The sequence below is a fragment of the Gigantopelta aegis genome, chromosome 4 (assembly GCF_016097555.1).
Source record: "Gigantopelta aegis isolate Gae_Host chromosome 4, Gae_host_genome, whole genome shotgun sequence".
Taxonomy (NCBI): Eukaryota; Metazoa; Mollusca; class Gastropoda; order Neomphalida; family Peltospiridae; genus Gigantopelta; species Gigantopelta aegis.
Genome location: NC_054702.1, coordinates 50,145,116 through 50,167,802, shown reverse-complemented (window position 1 = coordinate 50,167,802; position 22,687 = coordinate 50,145,116). Strand labels below are relative to the sequence as shown.

The 22,687-nt window shown below is 36.5% G+C and overlaps 1 protein-coding gene across 2 annotated transcripts in view; it reads right to left on the bottom strand.

Moving 5' to 3' along the window:
• LOC121370666 (inactive tyrosine-protein kinase 7-like) overlaps positions 1–22,687 on the bottom strand; it is a 146,416-nt gene that overhangs the window by 29,392 nt on the left and 94,337 nt on the right. For both annotated transcript variants that reach the window (XM_041496053.1, XM_041496055.1), the window contains exons 5-6: positions 16,518–16,665; positions 15,043–15,173 (exon numbers count right to left, since the gene is read on the bottom strand). In XM_041496053.1, the coding sequence (XP_041351987.1) occupies positions 15,043–15,173; positions 16,518–16,665 (279 nt within the window). The remainder of the gene's footprint in view (positions 1–15,042; positions 15,174–16,517; positions 16,666–22,687) is intronic.

Sequence of the window (22,687 nt, the reverse complement as noted above, 5' to 3'; positions counted from 1 at the left end):
TGACTCAAGGGAAATAGACAGAGAAAATTTGATTGTAATCCAACCAAAAAACCACTTCTTTTTAAAATGTGCTTCCAGCCCAGAGGGCCAGTTCAGCCATCACAAAATGGTACAACTTTGGTTTTTGCCAGCTAGTGTATGAAAATAGGTCAGTAACAGGATTACATCCAAATGGAGTGGTAGGATCCCCTCCCCTCCGTGATCCTTTTTGATTAATTCCCGTTCCAGCTAGTACTCTGAGAGTGGTTTATACATGTAATAGGCTGTGTTGTGTTATCCTCTCTGTGCACAAATGCATTTTCTATTAAAGCAACCACTGCATATTACCAAACATCCATTTTAAAATGTGCTGAGGAATACTTAAAACATTCTTTTTCTTTTCCTTTTCCAAATAGTGTTGGATGTAGCTCGTTAAACTATGTATGATTACAAAAAACACAAGGAATACTTCATTAGTATGGCACCGTTGGCCTTTTGGTTATTTTGGACACTTCGTCTATAGAGAGAGTAAGAGAAGCCCACTTCCTCCACATAGGCTACTTCTACTAAAGAGCAAGCAGCAAGGGGTCTTTTAAATACATTTTTTTAATAATAACATCGTGTTTGAGATGCCAGTCGCAGAGCAGTTGTTGGGATGGAAAAATAAGGAATGAGTTCACTGAGGATGATCTGGCTATGAAGGATTAAATAAACAGTAATACATACATTACCTTAAGTCTACATTGATACAGCTTGCATGAGTTTTAGAAACAATTTCTACATTAAAAAGTAGGAAAAAAATGGTATCACAGTATGTTAGGCATTTAAAGCCTGGAAATAATGTTTGATATTCATCGGCTAAATTAACTGAATATACAACATATATGTCATTGAATATATTGATAATTAGTGTCATGATTGGAGTCAGATGGGATTTAGCTCAGTTAGTAGTGTGCTCGCCTGAGGTACTGGTATAACAAAGACTGCAATATGTGCTGTCCTGTCTGTGGGAAAGTGCATATAAAAGATACCTTGCTGCTAATGAAAAAATGTAGAGGGTTTCTTCTGAATACTAGACATGTCAGAATTACCAAATATTTAACATCCAATATCCAATAATCAATGTGCTCTAGTGACTGCAGTCCTATAATTGTTAATACACTTATTATCTATATCACCAACATATTTGCTGGTTAAAGAGTCACTTGTTTGTGTCCTGTGTCCTCATGCATGCCAGTGGAATTATTCAACAAGTTAAAATTAAAACTGCTCCAAATGATTATAAAGTGGAAATGATAACAAATCAAACACAAATATTTAATGTTAAATGTGTCTTTTATATGCATTTTTTCCTGACAGGACAGCATATACCATAGCCTCTGGTGAATCAGCTATAAAATTGGGAAATGTTATCAGCCTACAGGTGCTGCTAAATTTAGGTCCAGTAAATAATGCCCAAAATGTCCTTTCAACAGCAAGTCCTGATTACCCATCAACCTATACAGCAAATACTTTAGAAACACTGGGAGGGGAAATGAAGACAGGGACATTAAATGTCCTCACCATGAAGGGAACTTAATAGTGGGCCCATACTGCAGATAATAAATGCTTCTGTAGAATAATGTTTACATGGGAAAGGCTTGTAATGGTGGTGATGAAGGATTCTGCCAGATGTGATGTATCCTGCAGCCACAAAACACGTGTTTTACTACAGCTTCTTGCCTCTTGCCCATTATTTTCCTGTCGTAAAAGACACCATATTAATGCTGCAGCATAGGGGAGCGCAGAGAGGGGAGGCTTATTTTCATGGCAGAATAAACAGGAATATGCCTATATGACAGACAAATTAATTCTTATTTAATTTTCAGTTTTAAAATAAACACAATCAAGCATAAAATCAGTCAACACACAATATTTTTATGACACAGCTTCATAAAAAAATTTTTATTTCTTTAAATCCAACTAAGATTGAAAGAAAGAAATGTTTTATTTAATGGCATATTTTATCTATGGTTATATGGTTATACAATTAAGGACCACACAGATAATGAAAAAGGAGACACAATGTCACCACTCCATTGGGCTACTCTTTTTGATTAACAGCAAGGGATCTTTAATATGCCCCATCAGAGACACAAGAGATCATACCATGGCCTTTGTTACACCAGATATGGAGAAATCCTAAACCCAACTAGAAGAAAATGATGTCATATATTAGATACATGAAACACAGCAAGTCTGGTAAACACTAAAGGGGGCTGGGTGTAATGACTTTTTTTAGGGGTTTCAGGGGCATGCTCCCTAGATTTCTTGCATATTACAAGTAAATTCATCAAAACAAATGCTGGTAAATGCCAATAATTTTTTTTATTCAGAATTATCAGAATTATTGGGAGTGGGCTAAAGCACACACACCCCAACACACAATCCCTCACCCCACCGCATCTATTTCTGTATAGTAACATACCACACAAGGAGATAATGTAAATTTACAACTGGGAATGAGTTATATGCTACAATACAAATTACACTAATGATTCTAATTTGATCGCTACATAAATGTGAAATCCGATTTGCTAATTAAATAAAAACACTATAAATTACAGTGTAATTTCCGGCCATCCCAGAGTTGCTCTGTATTTACAAACTAACACGATGACCTCTTGGTATAGAGTTTAATAGCACTGGCTCAGATCATGGTAGAGCATTTGTTTACAGTGTGGGGGACTAACAATTAACCACACACACCTACAGACACACATCCCTTCCCCCTGCTAAGTGGATCAAACTGTCAAACTATATGCAATGTCCCGTTTGTAGAATAGGCAATATATAAAGACTCCTTGTTGCTGTTGATATTCCATCTTTTTGAAACAAGTGAAGCTAAGAAATACATTGAGTTTATCTAAAATTGGACCCATCATATATCGACCTAAAAACCCACCCCAAAACCCTCTGCCCTGCCCTAGACCAAATTCCTTGTGAAGTCAGAATTCTGGTCCATGGTGGTCATCTTTAGTGGATACAGACATGGCTCAGTGCAGAGGTCAAACTTAAATTTTGGGTGGCAAGGTACATGTATGTGTTGGCTTTGGTTTAATAATAGAAATTAGGCCATATACATGTACGGCACCACAGCATTTGTCTTGCTTTTGACATCCAAATTTCAGGGCTCAGTGACAAGTAAGAATGAGTAATGTTGACACATGGCAAGGAATGCTAGTCACACAGCATGTCTTTGGAGACAATTAGCACCCTTACATACGCATCATTCTGGGCAAAAATATTCATAAGAAAATTCTTTGAAGAAAAACTATATATCTGGCTTTTTTTTTAAATCAGTATGTTAACACTAATAGAAAAAAATACCCATCATGGATGAATGGCAGGTACTGAAAAAAGGTGAGCTTTTTATTTTGTTAAAGTTTTCAAATTGATTGCTACTGGAAAAAACAGAAGAAATCTTGGCTGACTGGCATGTACTAAAAAAATGTATTTTTTTGTTTAAAAGTTTTCAAATTGATTGCTACTGGAAAAAAGAGAGAGAGAGAAACATGTTTTCACGAGATATATCTGACACAGATTTATCACCAAGAGCAGAAACAAGCTTTGAACATCCCTACCTGCCAGGGAGCAAAGCTAAACCTGTGAAATCAGACACTGTCGATCAGTTATCCGGAAACATACATCAACAAGCTACATAACCAGAAGAAGCCAAGCCAGCCAGCAGAAACAAAACAGAGCCGCTAATGATATTCATTTTGAGGCAGAAACCCAAGACCAACCTGTCTCTCCACAAGCAAATTAGATTGCCAAGGCAGATAGCTTAATTAATAAACTGTAATGAGTTTTTAACTTGGGAGGGATTTACTTCACTATTACAATGCAGTATGGTTATTCAATAGCCATGAATATTCCACCTGATTCCATCAGTCCCACACTGTGCTGTGCTTATCGTTAGCTTCACAATTTATGTAATAAATCTAGTAGTGTTTACAATGTTATGCTTTACATTTGGAACATTTATGACTGATCAAAAGCCACATTTTAATTCTGAAGCAGGTTTTCAAATAAATCTAAAACTTAGATTAATCCAGTTTTGTTACACCACTACATAAATGAAACAAGAATCATCAATAGGATTCTGGTGTCAAAATTAAATCAACAAGGTTTAAATCCTTCTGCATATGGTTTGAACACATTCAAATCCACGCCTGTTCCAGCTTGATGCTACCACGAACCATATCAAACCAGAATCAACACAAGGGTTTACACCCTCCCAGATCCATCCCTGTCCTTCAACCACTGCCTAAATAAAACCAGTAATGATGGACATGTTAGAAAAAAGCCTGTTGCTCAGTTTAAGAATAAAAACTTCACCGATAAAAAAATAAACTGTTCCAATTAACCTAGATATTTGCGGTTGCCAGACTCAAGACATGGAACAATTTGCAAGTTGAGAATTTGCTATCTGTATGCTTTACTGACAACCCATTTAGTGATGTAGAGAATCAACTTACTGGGGGTTTTTGGTAGCTTTTACTTATATATCTTTAACTGTTTGTTTCTATATTAAGAACAAGTGAAAGCAAAATAATTAGCATTATCTGATTTTCAATGATTTCATGTAAGACTTTGATCTGTTTATCGTTCCAGGCTGTGGAATGTGCTGTCCTGTCTGGGAAATGTGGATATAAATAAAATATCTCCTGCTGCTTTCCACACAATTGCACGAGTCTCCCCTGGGTTGTCATTCCACGACCAGAAGTGGTCCGGCCCTTATAAGGGCCCTATGGGCAACCTAGGGAGACACCCAGCATCATAGAGGTCTATAATTAACGAGCTACTCTCGATTCACTAATATCAAAACCTATATTAGCTCGGCCATTTATCTTTCGACCGACCATTCAAAATTGCACCAAACTTCCTCAATCAAAATTGCGCACCTTTTCATTAACGGCTCCATTCAAAATTCCTTAGCACCACCACCACCCCACCCGCCTGCTACCAATTGGATTGGGCTGCTGGTGCTCCCTTGCACCTGCCAGTGCAGGCGGTCCCTCCTCTCCCCTCCCTCCACCTTTCCTGTCATGGACGGAGGAGCCGGCCAAGGCCAGCTCTTGTGCCCATGACAGGTATGCACTACAACAGCTTGCTCTGAATGTGCACGTAAAACCCTATGACCTGACCTGACCTGCTTTCCAACTGACGAGTCACAGTTCATGTCTGCAACATGCTAGACCAAATGTCACATTAGACCTTTGACTTAAAGTCACTGTGTAAACAATGTGCTGGTGTGTTATTCATATTTTTATGCTTTATTTTTCCTGTTCGTTTTTGCACTTGACTCTTGGCTTTTTATATGCTCGGAGATGTTATTATAATTATATAGTCATCTGATGTGATGCAGTTTTCCTATATTGCATGCAAGGCACTTTCATAGAAGCTATAGAGGCAATTGGGTGGCTTAATCTGGGTTAGAAAATAGTTTTATTGTACTCAGTATTACTGTAAAATATAAAAACATATTTTAATTTATAATTTTTAAATGTATTTTCTTTAAAGTTTAAAATGTTATATTACATGATGAAAACAACTATGAGAATCATATAAAGTGCATCTTTAATGGTTAAAGAAAATAAGTATGGTGGACAATATCTACACAAATTGCCACAATAACTCCTTTAAAATAAAATAGACAAAAAAACTTTTTTTTACTGACACACAGACTGAAACATTTTTATATAATAAGGTTTAAAAAAAACATCACAGTAAAAAAAGGACATATACAATTTACCATAACAGCTACAATAGTTGAATGAGATATATATCCTTTGGTTCAAATTTAATGTCAACAAGTACATGTACATGTTTGATATGCTGATATAGCCCAGGACACTAGTATTCTAGATCCCACAGTACTGTTATCAGATTCAGCTTTCCATGGAGGCAAATTGCACTGACCCCATACTTTTAATACCTGGCAGGTCATATCCGGCCACCACGTTATCTCACTGTTTATTGGTGATGCTTTCCTGTGAAGTGTTTCAAACAACAATACACTTTGATCATGTGGTTAGTGTAAATGTGTGACGGCCACAACCTGTGTAGTCTAGCCACTTTAATGCTCTCACCTTAATCTTCCCTGATAAAATGAAATCTTGCTTTCATGCATGTTGTCATAAAAAACAGCTCAATTATAACAACTTTAACCTCATTCTTTATGTTAAGATTATTTTGTTCTCTGTCATTATATGCAATGCATATCATTATGTTAGTCTGCTCATTAAAATTTGTTTTTAATTTCCATTGTTATTGATATTTAGCAAAAGTTAAGCTAAGATTCCTGCTGTCAGTTAGGTAGAGAAAACAAGAATTCTGAGAGTAACTGCTAAAGCAATACATGTCCCCTACCAGGCCCAAAATATTTCCTGCATCTCCTAAGTTCAAGGGAAATAACTCTCTGAAAAATGGATAAATCGCCATTAAGTCAAACCTGATCAGTAACAGTACATGTTAAAGCTATATACCAAAAATTTCAGCTCCATATCTTGAGGTATTGCAAAAAAAAAAAAAGTTTAAAAAACTCAAACATTCATATCTCCTAAGATCAAGGGCCATAACTCAATGAAAAATTGGTAAATTGATAAGTTCAGCTATACACAAAATTTCAGCTCAATATTTTGAGGCATTGCAAAAAAAAAAGCCCGGAAAACTAATTATATGATAGATGGACAGACAGACAGACAGACAGACAGATCAAAGGGCAGAGACAAAACCTACAGTCCCCTCTGGTTTGACTGATAGGGCACTAGCTAAGATGACGTGAAATGGATCTTGACTTTAATGTCTAGATGTGTAAAATTACTAAATAAACTATTCATATAATTATGCTTGTTACTATGATTAAACCATATTCTTTAAAACATACAAAGTAGTTTTGACTTTTAACCACCTCAGATCAACAAGTTTTAAGAAAAGTATTTGATGCTGAATTGTCATTATTTTACAAAAATCGAATTTTCAAGTCACCCTTCTCTTGATTTCATTGCCTATAATGATCAACTTCTATAAGACATTTTGACTGGATGTACACAATATAACCTGGGCTATGGAATATAACCTGGATTATGAATAAACTAGTCATAATGCATAAAGTTTCCAAAACTGGCATTGAAACATGTATTTGACCTTTTCACCCCTAAATCAGTATGGTTCAAGTTATCTATCCAAGATTTAGCTATAATGTTTGGCAAAGGTAGGTAAGTGATATGAAAGTAAGGTTATCACATGAAAACTATTTCTTAATGATGTTATTGTGACCTTTATATCCCCAAATCAATACTCTTTAGTAATAAAGATATATGTTACTCTGGAGAAACCAAACAATGGTCAGCAATAATAATGTTCCATTCCATTTGTTGAATATCTGCAGTAATAATAGCTTCACCTCTGGAATGAACCATCAGTATTGTTCTATTCCATCTTTGCTTTATATATTTAATAATAATATATTTAATGGTATCTGTATGTAGCTGAACATACGTACATGTACATGAAATCAATATAATTATACGAGACATTCACAATTCTCAGGAATATATAAACCATATCCTGTTGTTGGTAAATGTTTTTGAAATACATTTAAAATATATATAATTATTATTATATATAGTCTTCACAAAATCTACATTTTTAATATACCCATTTAGGGAAATGGGTGTAACAACAAAGAGAACTTTAGTACACTTAATAAAATGTTGACAATTGTGATTTGAAATCGAAGTAAATTTGACTTGTTTTTTTAAAAGTACATTGTATATGGTTTTCAAGCCAAAAAAGTTTTTTTTACATTTGTATATATCCACAAGGCTAAAATATTTGCAAATAGATTTACATTTGCACTTTATAAACCTGATACAATGAGCTAGCAGCTAGTAACCAGACACTACAGATATACCATATGGAAACAGATACTATCAAAGTCCATTCAGGTTGACCATATGTCAACTGTTTTCAAAAAGAAAACATACTGATGTAAAACCTATCCAGCAATAAACAGCCAATTTTTACAATAAATTGGGTTTTTTAAATTATAAACACACACACACACACACACACACACACACACACACACACACACACACACACACACACACACACACACACACACACACACAGACACACACTTTTTGGAGGCACTGCACTATATTTGTACAAATCTAATGAATATTACCATTTATAACTAAAGACAAGCAGCTTCAAGCTTTGTAACATAATAGCACACAGAAATAATCCCAATATGCATAATAATGGGGCCAAAAGAAGAAAAAAAAGAAAAGAAAAGAAAAATCAATTTTAATATTACTTCTCATCACTTAATCTATGTTATTTACAGCTTTTTAAGCATTCATGGATATTGTGTTTCAAAAATACTCTATTGTGTAAGTTGCCATATTGGTGAATAAAAAGAATCAAAGAAACTCCAAGGTGCTCAACATTCATAGGGCTCACATTTCAGACCCCAGTATGTGAAGATTAGCCAGACTGACAGACAGTTGCCAATTGGGTGTCATTTCACCCAGGTTTGTCCCACTTGGAGATCCCGGTAAATCCCACTTACAAAATAGATAGAAATAAGAGATTACCACTAATCATTTTAACTATTAGATAGCAGAATGGATTCAGTGTGGGGCTCAAACATGTCAGTGTAATTAAAGGTTTTCAAAGTCAGGCAGATTTAGCAGAGAACAGCCCACCACATGCATAACAAACACAATGGGACCAGAAGGTGGGGTGAAAACTGATAGCAACCACTTTCCTGGATCACCACTTCTTCCAGTGTCAAAAACATTAACCATATGTTTGTAAATCTTCAAAAATACATACTATATTTGTAGTACAAACTTATTTTGCACCTAGGAATTTATGGAATTATGGAAAAAAGAAGATATAAATAACTATATAGATTTGCTGTAAAGTTTAATTACAGACAATCAGCATATTGTTCTGTTTTAAATATTATATTGAAAAAAGGTGAAGAAGAAAAAGAAAATAAATTATGGTACAAACAAATTTGGTATAGAAATTATTTTTTTAACTTGCTATAGAAGAAATACTTTTTAATTAACTTGTTTTCTATGGTGATAATCTCTAAAACAACTTACACACACAATTCATAGATTATTGAATTAAATTTGTTTTACATTTCTGAAATTTCTTGTGCATCATATGTTTTGTTTTAAAGAAATTTTACAGTTTTGTAATACATAAACTATATATTATTATGTATACCAGTCATTTTAAGGTTTTGTAATACATAAACTATATTATTATGTATACCAGTCATTTTAAGGTTTTGTAATACATAAACTATATATTATTATGTATACCAGTCATTTTAAGGTTTTGTAATACATAAACTATATATTATTATGTATACCAGTCATTTTACGGTTTTGTAATACATAAACTATATATTATTATGTATACCAGTCATTTTAAGGTTTTGTAATACATAAACTATATATTATTATGTATACCAGTCATTCATGACAAAATTCATTAGGATAGCCATTTTTCACGCTTCACTGCCATGACAAAAATAACCATGACTTGGTCTTTGCATATGAAATGAAACGTGGACACCTGCATGATGGTCATATATGTATAACAGATTTCAATTATTAGTTCCCATGGTTACAACAAAATGACATCAAAACAAGGCTATATGAGTCATTCAGAAAACCAGGAGGTTACCACATGCCAAGAAAGTTGAGAATGATAGTTTATTCTCCACAAGTCTTAGAAAACAAAATCACCACTACCTAAACTTAGTGCTATCTTAATATAAGATGCACACAAGAAACATTACAACAGGAATAATTATATGAATTAATCTAGTCAAGTATCAATGGAATAGGAATGGAAAATTGTTTAACGTGCACATTCAGAGCAAGCTAATAGTGTGTGAATCCACCCCTGGCACGAATACACTCGACACATCGTTGCCTCATGCTGTTGATCAGACGTCTGAAGAACTCTTGGGGAATGGCCTGCCACTCTGCCATAAGAAGTTGACCCAGATCATGAAGGTTGGCCGGAGGGGCATGGTTATCCCGAACTCTCCTGCCTAATTCGTCCCAGGCGTTCTCTATTGGGGCCAAGTCAGGCGAATATGCTGGCCAATCCATCCTGGCAATACCTTGTTGTCTGAGAAAGTCTGTTACCACCCTGGCGCGGTGGGGTCTGGCATTGTCATCCTGCAGAACTGCCCCGCCGCCAATCTGCTGAAGGCCTGGGAGAACCAACGGCCGGATAATCTCATTCAGATAGCAGATTCCATTCAGATTGCCATCCACCACATAGAGGGGGGTCCTGTGGTGGATAGAGATGCCCCCCCACATCATGACGCTGCCACCACCGAACCGGTGACGTTGTCTAACGTTAACATGAGTGTAGCGCTCCCCAGGACGTCTGTAGACACGAACCTGACCGTCGTTGAACTGGAGACTAAACCTGGACTCATCAGTGAACATCACTCGACCCCACTGAACACGTTGCCACCGCAGATGAAGCGTGCACCAGTGACGTCTGGCCATTCTGTGACGTGGTAGGAGTGGTGGTCGAACAGCATGGCGATGGCAGCGTAGATTATTGGCTCTCAGACGATTGCATATGGTTTAATCAGACACTCGAGTTCCAGTCGCAGTCCGCAGATTGTCACATAATCGGCGTGCAGTGGTTGTGCGTTGACGTAGAGCCATATTGGTGATGTAGCGGTCCTCTCTATTTGTAGTGCTTCGGGGTCTTCCCGAACGTGGACGATTTCGAACAGAATTCGTTGCTTGGTACCGTTGCCACAGTCGGCCAACGACACTCTGACTGACACCAAGTCTCAGAGCAACATTTCTTTGCGTATTGCCATCCTGAAGCCAAGCAATAGCCCTTCCTTGATCTTCGATAGTCAGTTGAAGTTGTACCATTGTTGAATTTGGAGTGTGCACCGTACACGAACGCAAGCTCCAATTATACGGAAATTCAGCATTGGGAACATGGAATACACGTGCAAAGCGTGCAAATGAAGCGCTTTGTGAAAAAGCAAGTTATGGGCACTTAGCAGACCTTTTGCTTTCGCCCTAATTTACTTGCAAATGTAAGCATGTTTTCGCCATTAGAACTAGTCGACAGTGTCAATGACAGTGGATTTTAATTCATTTATGGGTTGCTTAGACCCACTTTCGTCAAAATGGAACAATACCATGCGTGACATTATGGTCTAGCTAATATAATTGACATTCAGAAAATAATGTCGAAAATATCGTCTGACCCTTAAATTCTTTTGAGTAGTATAATTTAGAATGTCCCATAGGATTAAGCCAAAGGGAAATGGTGTGCATTTTAATAAAGGAAGTTTTGCGCAATTTTGATGGTCGTTCTAAAAAATAAAAGGTAGGGAGCTACGTATGGGTTTGGAATTTAGTAGGCCAAGAGTAGCTCTTAGTTAAGATCTGTGGATAATGAAGTGTCTCACTTGGTTGCCCATAGGGCCTTAGAAAGGGCCTGCTCACTTCTGATCGTGGCATGACAACCCAGGAGAGACTTGGCGCAGTTGTGTATATATATTGCAATTGTGTATGTATCAATGTGTCTTTGAAGGAATTTTATAGTAACAAGCATTCTGAGAGTACTGTTAAAGCAATGCATGCATGTCCCTTACTGGGCCCATCAGACTTTTGTATTTCCAAATGGGTAAATTGCCAGATAAAGTACCTGATAAAGCTATATACAATATTTCATCTCAATATCTTCAGGTATTGAGGGAAAAAAATATGTTCATATCTTCTAAGTTCAAGGGACATAACTCTGTGAAAACTGGGTCAATTGCTATGAAAGTCGAACTTGATCTGTAACAGAATATGATAAAGCTATACACAAAATTTCAGATCCATATCTTGAGGCATTGGGGGGGGGGGGGGGGGGGGTGTCCTGAAAAACAAATTTTTGTATCTCCTAATTTCAAGAGCCATGAGTAAATTGCAATGAAACTCAAACATGATCTGTAAACATTCATGAATGATAAAGTTATATAGGCTACACAAAATTTCAGCTCGATATGTTGAGTAATTGTGAGAAAATATCCAGAAAACTATATGTGGGACAGATGTACAGACAGACAGACAGAAACTTATAGTACCCTCCGAGTATATTATAGAAAATTTGCAAGAACAGTAAGGTGGACTGTTAAATTCTTAAAATCAGGCTGCTTAACATATACTACTCAAAAGAATTTAAGGGTCAAACATTTATAACCAAATAAGTTTCAGAGTGTATTAGATTGATGATGTAAACTACACCAACATTTATATTTATTGTTCCATATTTACAAAAAAACACAAATAAACGTCACTGTATACAAGAAAGTCACATGACATGCTGTCAAAGTTGAAGGTTGTCAAACATGGATTTTACACATTAGAACATTCGTTTAATAGTGTGTGAATCCACCCCTGGCGTGAATACACTCGACACATCGTTGCCTCATGCTGTTGATCAGACGTCTGAAGAACTCTTGGAGAATGGCCTGCCACTCTGCCATAAGAAGTTGACCCAGATCATGAAGGTTGGCCGGAGGGGCATGGTTATCCCGAACTCTCCTGCCTAATTCGTCCCAGGCGTACTCTATTGGGGCCAAGTCAGGCGAATATGCTGGCCAATCCATCCTGGCGATACCTTGTTGTCTGAGAAAGTCTGTTACCACCCTGGCGCGGTGGGGTCTGGCATTGTCATCCTGCAGAACTGCCCCGCCGCCAATCTGCTGAAGGCCTGGGAGAACCAACGGCCGGATAATCTCATTCAGATAGCAGATTCCATTCAGATTGCCATCCACCACATAGAGGGGGGTCCTGTGGTGGATAGAGATGCCGCCCCACACCATGACGCTGCCACCACCGAACCGGTGACGTTGTCTAACGTTAACGTCAGCGAAGCGCTCCCCAGGACGTCTGTAGACACGAACCCGACAGTCGTTGAACTGGAGACTAAACCTGGACTCATCAGTGAACATCACTCGACCCCACTGAACACGTTGCCACTGCAGATGAAGCGTGCACCAGTGACGTCTGGCCATTCTGTGACGTGGTAGGAGTGGTGGTCGAACAGCCTGGCGACGGCAGCGTAGATTATTGGCTCTCAGACGATTGCATATGGTTTAATCAGACACTCGAGTTCCAGTCGCAGTCCGCAGATTGTCACGTAATTGGCGTGCAGTGGTTGTGCGTTGACGTAGAGCCATATTGGTGATGTAGCGGTCCTCTCTATTTGTAGTGCTTCGGGGTCTTCCCGAACGTGGACGATTTCGAACAGAATTCGTTGCTTGGTACCGTTGCCACAGTCGGCCAACGACACTCTGACTGACACCAAGTCTCAGAGCAACATTTCTTTGCGTATTGTCATCCTGAAGCCAAGCAATGGCCCTTCCTCGATCTTCGATAGTCAGTAGAAGTCGTACCATTGTCGAATTTGGAGTGTGCACCATACACGAACGCAAGCTCCAATTATACGGAAATTCAGCATTGGGAACATGGAATACACGTGCAAAGCGTGCAAATGAAGCGCTTTGTGAAAATGCAAGTTATGGGCACTTAGCAGACCTTTTGCTTTCGCCCTAATTTACTTGCAAATGTAAGCATGTTTTCGCCATTAGAACTAGTCGACAGTGTCAATGACAGTGGATTTTAATTCATTTATGGGTTGCTTAGACCCACTTTCGTCAAAATGGAACAATACCATGCGTGGCATTATGGTCTAGCTAATATAATTGACATTCAGAAAATAATGTCGAAAATATCGTCTGACCCTTAAATTCTTTTGAGTAGTATACAAACACAGCATGTATTTACATGTAGATAACTGGGAGAAGGATGGTCGCTATATACAGGTCCACTTCAAACCTGTAGCTAAGCGGGACATGGAGGCTACAGTTCTGGTCTACTTGTATGATATACAGGTATGGAGAGATGACGGTTAGACTAGTTATACCAACTCTTTGTGAAAATGAGGAGACTTCTACTTTTATTTTGAAATGGGTGTTTTTTTCGGGGCACATACATATGATAGGAATCATGTAAATTTAAGAGAAAAAAATATCTTTTTACAATTTTTCTGAATTTTTTACATGTTAATACTTGATTTTTCTGAATACAATGACAAATTTGGACATTCTCAATGTTAAAGACTCTAGATGCCCGATGAGAGTGGCCATTCCATGAGGTTTGACTGTGTATGTGTGTAATACTCACTGACTAACTCAATGTTAAAGACTCTAGACGCCTAATGAGAGTGGCCATTCCATGAGGTTTGACTGTGTATGTGTGTAATACTCACTGACTAACTCAATGTTAAAGACTCTAGATGCCCGATGAGAGTGGCCATTCCATGAGGTTTGACTGTGTATGTGTGTAATACTCACTGACTAACTCAATGTTAAAGACTCTAGACGCCTGATGAGTGGCCATTCCATGAGGTTTGACTGTGTATGTGTGTAATACTCACTGACTAACTCAATGTTAAAGACTCTAGATGCCTGATGAGAGTGGCCATTCCATGAGGTTTGACTGTGTATGTTTGTAATACTCACTGACTAACTCAATGTTAAAGACTCTAGACGCCTGATGAGAGTGGCCATTCCATGAGGTTTGACTGTGTATGTGTGTAATACTCACTGACTAACTCAATGTTAAAGACTCTAGACGCCTGATGAGAGTGGCCATTCCATGAGGTTTGACTGTGTATGTGTGTAATACTCACTGACTAACTCAATGTTAAAGACTCTAGACGCCTGATGAGAGTGGCCATTCCATGAGGTTTGACTGTGTATGTGTGTAATACTCACTGACTAACTCAATGTTAAAGACTCTAGATGCCTGATGAGAGTGGCCATTCCATGAGGTTTGACTGTGTATGTGTGTAATACTCACTGACTAACTCAATGTTAAAGACTCTAGATGCCTGATGAGAGTGGCCATTCCATGAGGTTTGACTGTGTATGTGTGTAATACTCACTGACTAACTCAAGCTCGGAGGTAAAGGTCTGGGCCGGGCTGTTTTCACTGAGACCTTCACACCTGTAGCTTCCCTCGTCAGCTGATCTCACCCGTGGGAAGTACAGAGAACCATTGGCAAATATAGTGTGCCTGTTGGGAGAGTGACAACATCACATTTAACAACTCTCACACTCACTGCTGTACCCCGTTTTAATTGATTGCTTTATGACATCACGGTTAACATCTCTTACACTCACTGTTGTAAGTGGTTTTAATTAATTGCTTTGTAAATGTGTAAAAACAACCATTCCACAAAATACACAATAATTCAAAGGCAACTTTATCAAATACTGTTACACATATTGTTTGACGATGAAATTATAATGATGAGCCTTGTTTCCATACTTTTATCCACATAACTACTGTGTGAAAATATGCTGCATATCACACACTTTGATATTATATTGGATTCACACACTTTGATATTATATTGGATTCACACACTTTGATATTATACTGAATTCACACTGTTATCAACCAAATTCAATTACTTTTTCAAATAATTTTTCATGGCTTTTTAAGGTATTCTCCATGACTTTTTAAAGTTATTTCCTATGACATTTTAAGGTATTTTACTCGACTTTTTAAAGATACATTTTCTATGACCTTTTAAAGAATATTCAGTTTCAAATAATATTGGCATAATTAATTTAATAATATTACTACGTCTTGAAATGAATTGCTAATCTTTTCTAGTGTTATTTTTAATAAGAACAATTATTAAATCTGAACCATTTTTCAGTTTGCAGGATAAACTAAAAATTCCATGATTTTCATGGAAAGTGGTATTTGCAGATTGCATGACATTCCAGTATTTCTTAATATACCAGCCTTAAAGCACTGGCTGGAGTAAGAGAAACCCAATGGCTTTATTCACAAAGGAGAAAAACTATGAAGAAAAAAAAAAGAGTTAAAGTTTATTTTGTTTAACAACACCACTAGAGCACATTGATTTATTCAGCTATTGGATGACACACGTTTGGTAATTTTGAAATATAGTCTTAAAGAAGAAACTCGCTACATTTTTTCATTAGTAGCAAGGGATCTTTTTATAATATGCACTATCCCACAGACATGACAGCACATACCACAGCCTTTGATACACCAGTCATGATGCATTGGCTGGAATAAGAAATAGGCCAATGGGCTCACAGATGGGGAACGATCCCTTACCGACCATGCATCAGGCAAGTGCTTTACCACTGAGCTATGTCCTGCCCAAATAAAGAAATGGATCAAGCTTATATATACTTACAAGCAATCACACCTCACTCAAATAGTTTACCAATGAGCTACCTTTTAAGTCATCTGCATGGGCAAGTACATTGTTGAATTTGACAGTATTTGGCTCAGTTAATAATTTCAACTTTATATGTTGTAACTGTTTGTCCTTATTGGACTAAGATATCATCAAGATTATAAAACAACATCCACCTGGAAGTATTGGACAGCTTCTCGTAGTTTGAAAACCAGTCAATCCTGGCAGCACCAACGAAGTAGCAGTCTAGTCGAGCTGGGGAGTTCTTTAACACCAACTTGTGAGCAGTGAATCTGTCCTCTCTCAAGTGTGGGGTGTTAGGAGCTTAAAAACACAAATTTACATATTCACAATTAAAACACTTCTGTACAAAATAAATGGAAATTGGTGTTAAAGAGGCATGCAAATGAGGATGACAACATTTATTGGAAATGGAGATGGTGATGAGGAAGTATGCGATGCATTGTCTCACAGACCTGTTTTCTTTATCACTGATGTCTGCATGCACCTGTTTATCATACATGTATGTGGCAGGGTTTTTAAATTAAAACTTCAAACTGTCATAATTACCATGTACAGGGAACATTTTGTTCAATATCGCATCACGATGTGCTAAGCAAATTTCAGAGATCACTCACAATTTTGAAATGTTAAATAGTAGTTGCTAATCAAAAAAGAAAGAAAAGTTTTATTTAACAATGCGCTCAACACATTTTATTTACCACGGCCTTTGTTACGTACACCAGTTATGGGGCACTGGCTGGAATGAAAAATAGCCCAATAGGGCCACCGATAAGGATCGATCCTAAACTGACCGCACATCAAGCGAGCGCTTAGATGCTAATCAATTTTCAACTGATCACTTACTGTTGCTAATCAATTTTAAAACAACATGTTCCATAGTGTGATATATGGCATGTTCGACACCTAATTAATGGTGTGCAGGTGATAACTTAACAACTATTCCTTTCTAGTCTTTCCTGTAGAAGTTTTCACTCTTGCCTTTCATTGTTCTGCTTTAAGAAATATGGAAATGTTCTCTTTATAGTTAAATTTATTAATCTGGAATTATTATGCATTGAACTGCTATCTCCATTTCAAAATGGAGAGGCATTACTTAAAACGGGGAACAATTTGTGTAAAAAAAAAAAAAAAAAGTAACAACTATACTATTTAACATTTTAAAATTGTGTAGCAATCTCTGAATTTTGTGTAGCAAATCACGACAATACTGAACAAAATGTTGCCTGTGATATGTAACTTAATGAACATGCAATGATAGGGTAGAGGGATTTCCTACTTTTGAAAGCATATCAGTTGATGTTCTACTGTGCTTAATTACATGAATCTCAGCAAACACAACAAATACATGTTAAACATGCAAGTATTAATTTAACTTGGGAGTTTTTCACCGATAAACATACAAGATTCTGTACAACAAACAAAATTTTTTGATATTGCTCTGTTGAGGGTGATTAGCTTTCTACTTGTTTTTTTTTCCTAGCTGTTTGCTTACTCATATTATGGTTAAGAATCTCTGAAGTAAGACTGTCTTCTTTGAAGTGCTCCATGTTTATGACAGAATTACACCTGATACCCATTTTGAAATAGGCACCTTCTACATTTAATCTATTCCTGCCAACTTTTTCAGTGCAGAAAAATCTAATTATTAAAAAATATATATATTATAGGGTTTTTCTTCAGTAATTGTTTGCTTTCCTTTCAAAAAAATTAACCCCAATTGTGATAAAAAACAACAAACCCATAACATTTGGTGAAAAATGTATATAAACAATGAAAGATCCCCCACCCCACCCCAAAATAAATGTATTAATTTGTGCCTAATTTTGGAACCATATCATATACATGTATGATGCAGTGGGTTTTACATTATAAATATTCAGTCATATATCCAACAATATACAAAGTGACCAACTGGTCCAAAGTGGATCTAAAACAAGGCTTATGCAGATTACTTGTCCTAACTGACATTGATGGTGTTACATTTAGTGCTATGAGAAAATGAATATAAATTCCATTTCATTTCATTCTAAATTCATATTTGTGCCAATATCCACTACAAGGGTGGAAAAAAGAATTATAAATCATATCTATTTTTGTTAACAGGCCCTTTACTACATGAATAATGCAACAAAACTGAGAAAAACTGCATCAAGCTTCAATGAATATTCTAAAAGTGTCACTGCTATAAAGCATGTAACAAGCATCTATCAGCCACAAGAGGGACCCTTTGATTGCACTGGATGTGGCAATGTACAACACAGCACATGATTCATCCGATGGGAGGTGTTTATGGCTTGCAGACTGCACACACTTTGTAAGTTATATTCAACTTATCGTCAAGGTCAGAATGAAAATTGTCTTATTTAGCCATAAAAACTTGGTCCAATCTCGCTGTTCTGACATGTGTCTGATGGTGGGAAGAATCTTGAGGACGAATCTCTCCAGATCAATTTCGCCTTGCGTGATTCGACTATTTACCACCACCTCAGAATCAACCATCCGAGTGTAAACTCATAACCCTACAAATCACTTTTGTCAAATTCTCAATTGCTTCGCGAGGACCAACTAGGCAGTAGAACCCATTCTGAATCAATATGTTTCAAACTGCTCGCCTTGCTATAGACACGGACAGACACACGAGCTCGATTCATATGAATGCATTTGCCTCTGTTTAAGAATTAGTCCCAACGCTTGGGAGAGATCACCTCGCCAGCCATTTGCAGATTACATTTAATCATTTTTCTGCACCATTAACTTATTTCTCGAATTACACGCATGGACCGACACTCAACAGCATGTAGCTACATACTGCTAATACGTAATGTGTCCAAACTGTTTTCATAAACTTTCACACAGTTCACTAGGGACAACAGTTAAGAGTTACAGTAGAAAAGATCTGACAGGGGCTGCATTTACCAACATTAGAGAAACTGTTTCATATCAGTTTGCTTCACACATTCCTGTCACTGTTTGGAAGACTATATGGTAAAATAGACATTTCATGACACATATTCCTGTCACTGTTTGGAAGACTACAAGGTAAAATAAACATTTCATGACACATATTCCTGTCACTGTTTGGAAGACTATAAGGTAAAATAGACATTTCATGACATATATTCCTGTCACTGTTTGGAAGACTATACGGTAAAATAGACATTTCATGACACATATTCCTGTCACTGTTTGGTAGACTACAAGGTAAAATAGACATTTCATGACACATATTCCTGTCACTGTTTGGAAGACTATACGATAAAATAGACATTTCATGACACATATTCCTGTCACTGTTTGGAAGACTACAAGATAAAATAGACATTTCATGATGATCAAAGAAAAAGATCTACCAGCTGAAAAGCATTGATTAAAATGAGAAACCACAGACCAATATCAAACTATGAAAACACAATTCAAAAATCAAATGCTGGCATTGTCACTAGAACAGGAAAATAGTTATATGTTTCTCAAATGGAATGATAAAAAGCACACTAAGAGAAAAATATGGAAATATGTTTTTAGCTATTTGGTGTTCATGTTGAGCTATCCTGTACATCAAAATAATGAATACAAACAATATTGTTTGAAACACTAGTTCAAGTAGACGTTAAGTTTCTCTTGCACAAAGAGTTTTTGTTCTCAAACAGCCCTTGATATCACTACAAATACTACATTGGCTTTGTGAACCTACAAGTATGTGTAGCTGACAAAATGGCTAATATAGTCCAGCACCAGTGCTCTAAAACGATTAAATTTGTATTAGTCTGATTTCAGTTATTCAAATTGTTAGCAAAGTGATATACATCTTAAACTATAAATATGTAATGCTAAAAGATGTGGAATCCACTGTCCCTTTTGTATGGCATGTGTATTATCCACTAACCACACAACCATTATTCACATATGTAAAGAGCTGCTCATCTTGTGACATGTTGGTCATTAACTCGGCGATACTATATGGTTTAATATAAATGGAAGAAGCCACAGCCAACCAGAAAACACTGCAGGCCATGCTGAGAAATGTTTGGTTTTCGTAAGCTCAAACCCAGCATTGTAGTTTATTATATATATTGTATTTCAAAGGAAATCATGAAGTCCATGGAACAATGCCTACCACACAAAAAATAAAATAATTATAATAAAAATTAAAAAAAATTAAAATAAAATAAAAATAAATAAATAAATAAATAAACTTTTGTTTTGCATTGACTGTTCCACATATAATATAAATTAGTTTTAAACTGCATGTGCACCATAAACTTAACTTAATTTTAACTCTATCTCAGTGATTCCCACCACATTTTGATATCATAAATCGTAACAGTAATATATATATATATATATATGAACCATACAACTCAATACTCAAATGCTATAAATAAGCTACAACTTACTGATATTGAAAACCCCCCCATCAAATAACATACTGAATCACAATCCAGTGATACTGAACAGTACTGAAAGATACGCAACTCGGTTGTACTGTACAATACTCTGGGTTCTTCCATGGGCAGGGCTTGACCTTAGCGATAGCCCAGGGTGTTTTGGCTATCGATTTCTCACTCCGACTACCAGTTGTCTAAACCCAGTAGTCCGCCGAGCTCCTAAATTATTTGGCATGTCCAGTTACTCTACAATCTGATTGATTTTCAACAAGACATTTAATTCATGGGTGTGTGAAATTCCACCTTCCATGTGCAACTGCACCTTTCTGTTGCCACGAGTCGCTGTAACTATTAATTGTCTTGTCCCCTTGTCTGACCTACAAGTGGTGATTGTGCAATATGATTTAGTGAAATAAAGGAGTATATTTGCCAGTGGTATGATTTTTTTAACATAGCGGATTAATACAAATAATTTGATGTAATTTGATGTAATTCAGTGGCCAGATATACAGGGTTCGTAAGGGTCATGGAAAGTCATGGAATTTTCATTTGGGTCATGGGTTATCTATTCAGTCATTTATGACAATCAACAACATGGCCCGTTTTGACACCTACTTATAACTAATGCCTTGTATGATCAAGACTAATTGCCGCCAGCTGAAGTCTAAACTAAACCATAACTCAATCATGGTTTATTTCCTTCTAGGCTACCTATGCAAATTGTCAGATTATTATTTACAAAATTAATATCTAATATTATGTTAAAGAAATGTATAAAAATATAAGTATTTTTAATGATAAAAATGTTACTCTTTCTTACAAATTATTTTTTTATTAAATCTCTCATCATTTACTATAGGTAGCAGACAACAGTTATTTGTGAATCTTCAGCTAACATTGATGCATACCAGCCCATGGCATCCTAAATACTATGGTATAAAAAAAAAAAAAGATACAGGTATTTTTAGTCTCAAGAAAATTACTAAAAGGGTTATAATTATAAAGGAGACTTATTTTCAATACTTTTAGTTAAATGTTTGTGTTACTTTCATCATAATGTGTTCAAACTGCATGATTATGGGTGTATTTTTAGCTATGTTCACATCCATACAAACCACACCCAAGCGAGAGTTGGTGGATATCACACATATATTTATGGAAACTTTTCTCATCAACAAAATCAGCTTGTTTGAAAATTACCCAAAATGATAATGCCCCACTTTTCTCACAAGGAAACCCAGTGTATGAATACCAAGCCTCATTACAGCTAAACCGTTTGCACTGCTGGTCACAAACCAATTGTCATTTTAAAAAATAACTCCTTGGCTATCACTAAGCTTAAGAATTTACTTTCTATTCCAAATAATTAGCCTTCAAACATGGATCTGTGCAAAACCAAAAAGTGAACTCTGCGTGCCCAGATACACAAGGGAGCTAACTGTATACTGCTACCATAGCTTTGCATGATAACCTCACTCAAAATGATATCTGACCATGTCATGTGATAACACAAACACACACATGCATGGCGATCCCCTGGCTGGGATAATTGGTTACAGCATTTACAATTCTATTTTCATCAATAAAAACTGCTATTGTGGTGGAATAAAGGCAAATTTTGTTAAGATTCTTCAAAATGACACCTATCAAAAATTATTACAGCCATTTTAAGTATTAAAATATGTGATATTGATCTTCAGAATTGTATGATTAGCAGACAGTTGTATATGTGAAAACTGTTTTAATAATATTTTGTAAGCTTTCATTACAACATTAGGCCAAAAGATTTTTTTTTAAATAATAATAATGAAAAAGAGGACTACTGTATGTTTCTGGAATTGTACCAAACAAGTTACTGCAGGTAGAATAGGTTTCGCGGAGGGGTTCTGGTGGCCATCCCTAAAAATATTTAGTTTTGTCCATTTCCGACCAGTAGT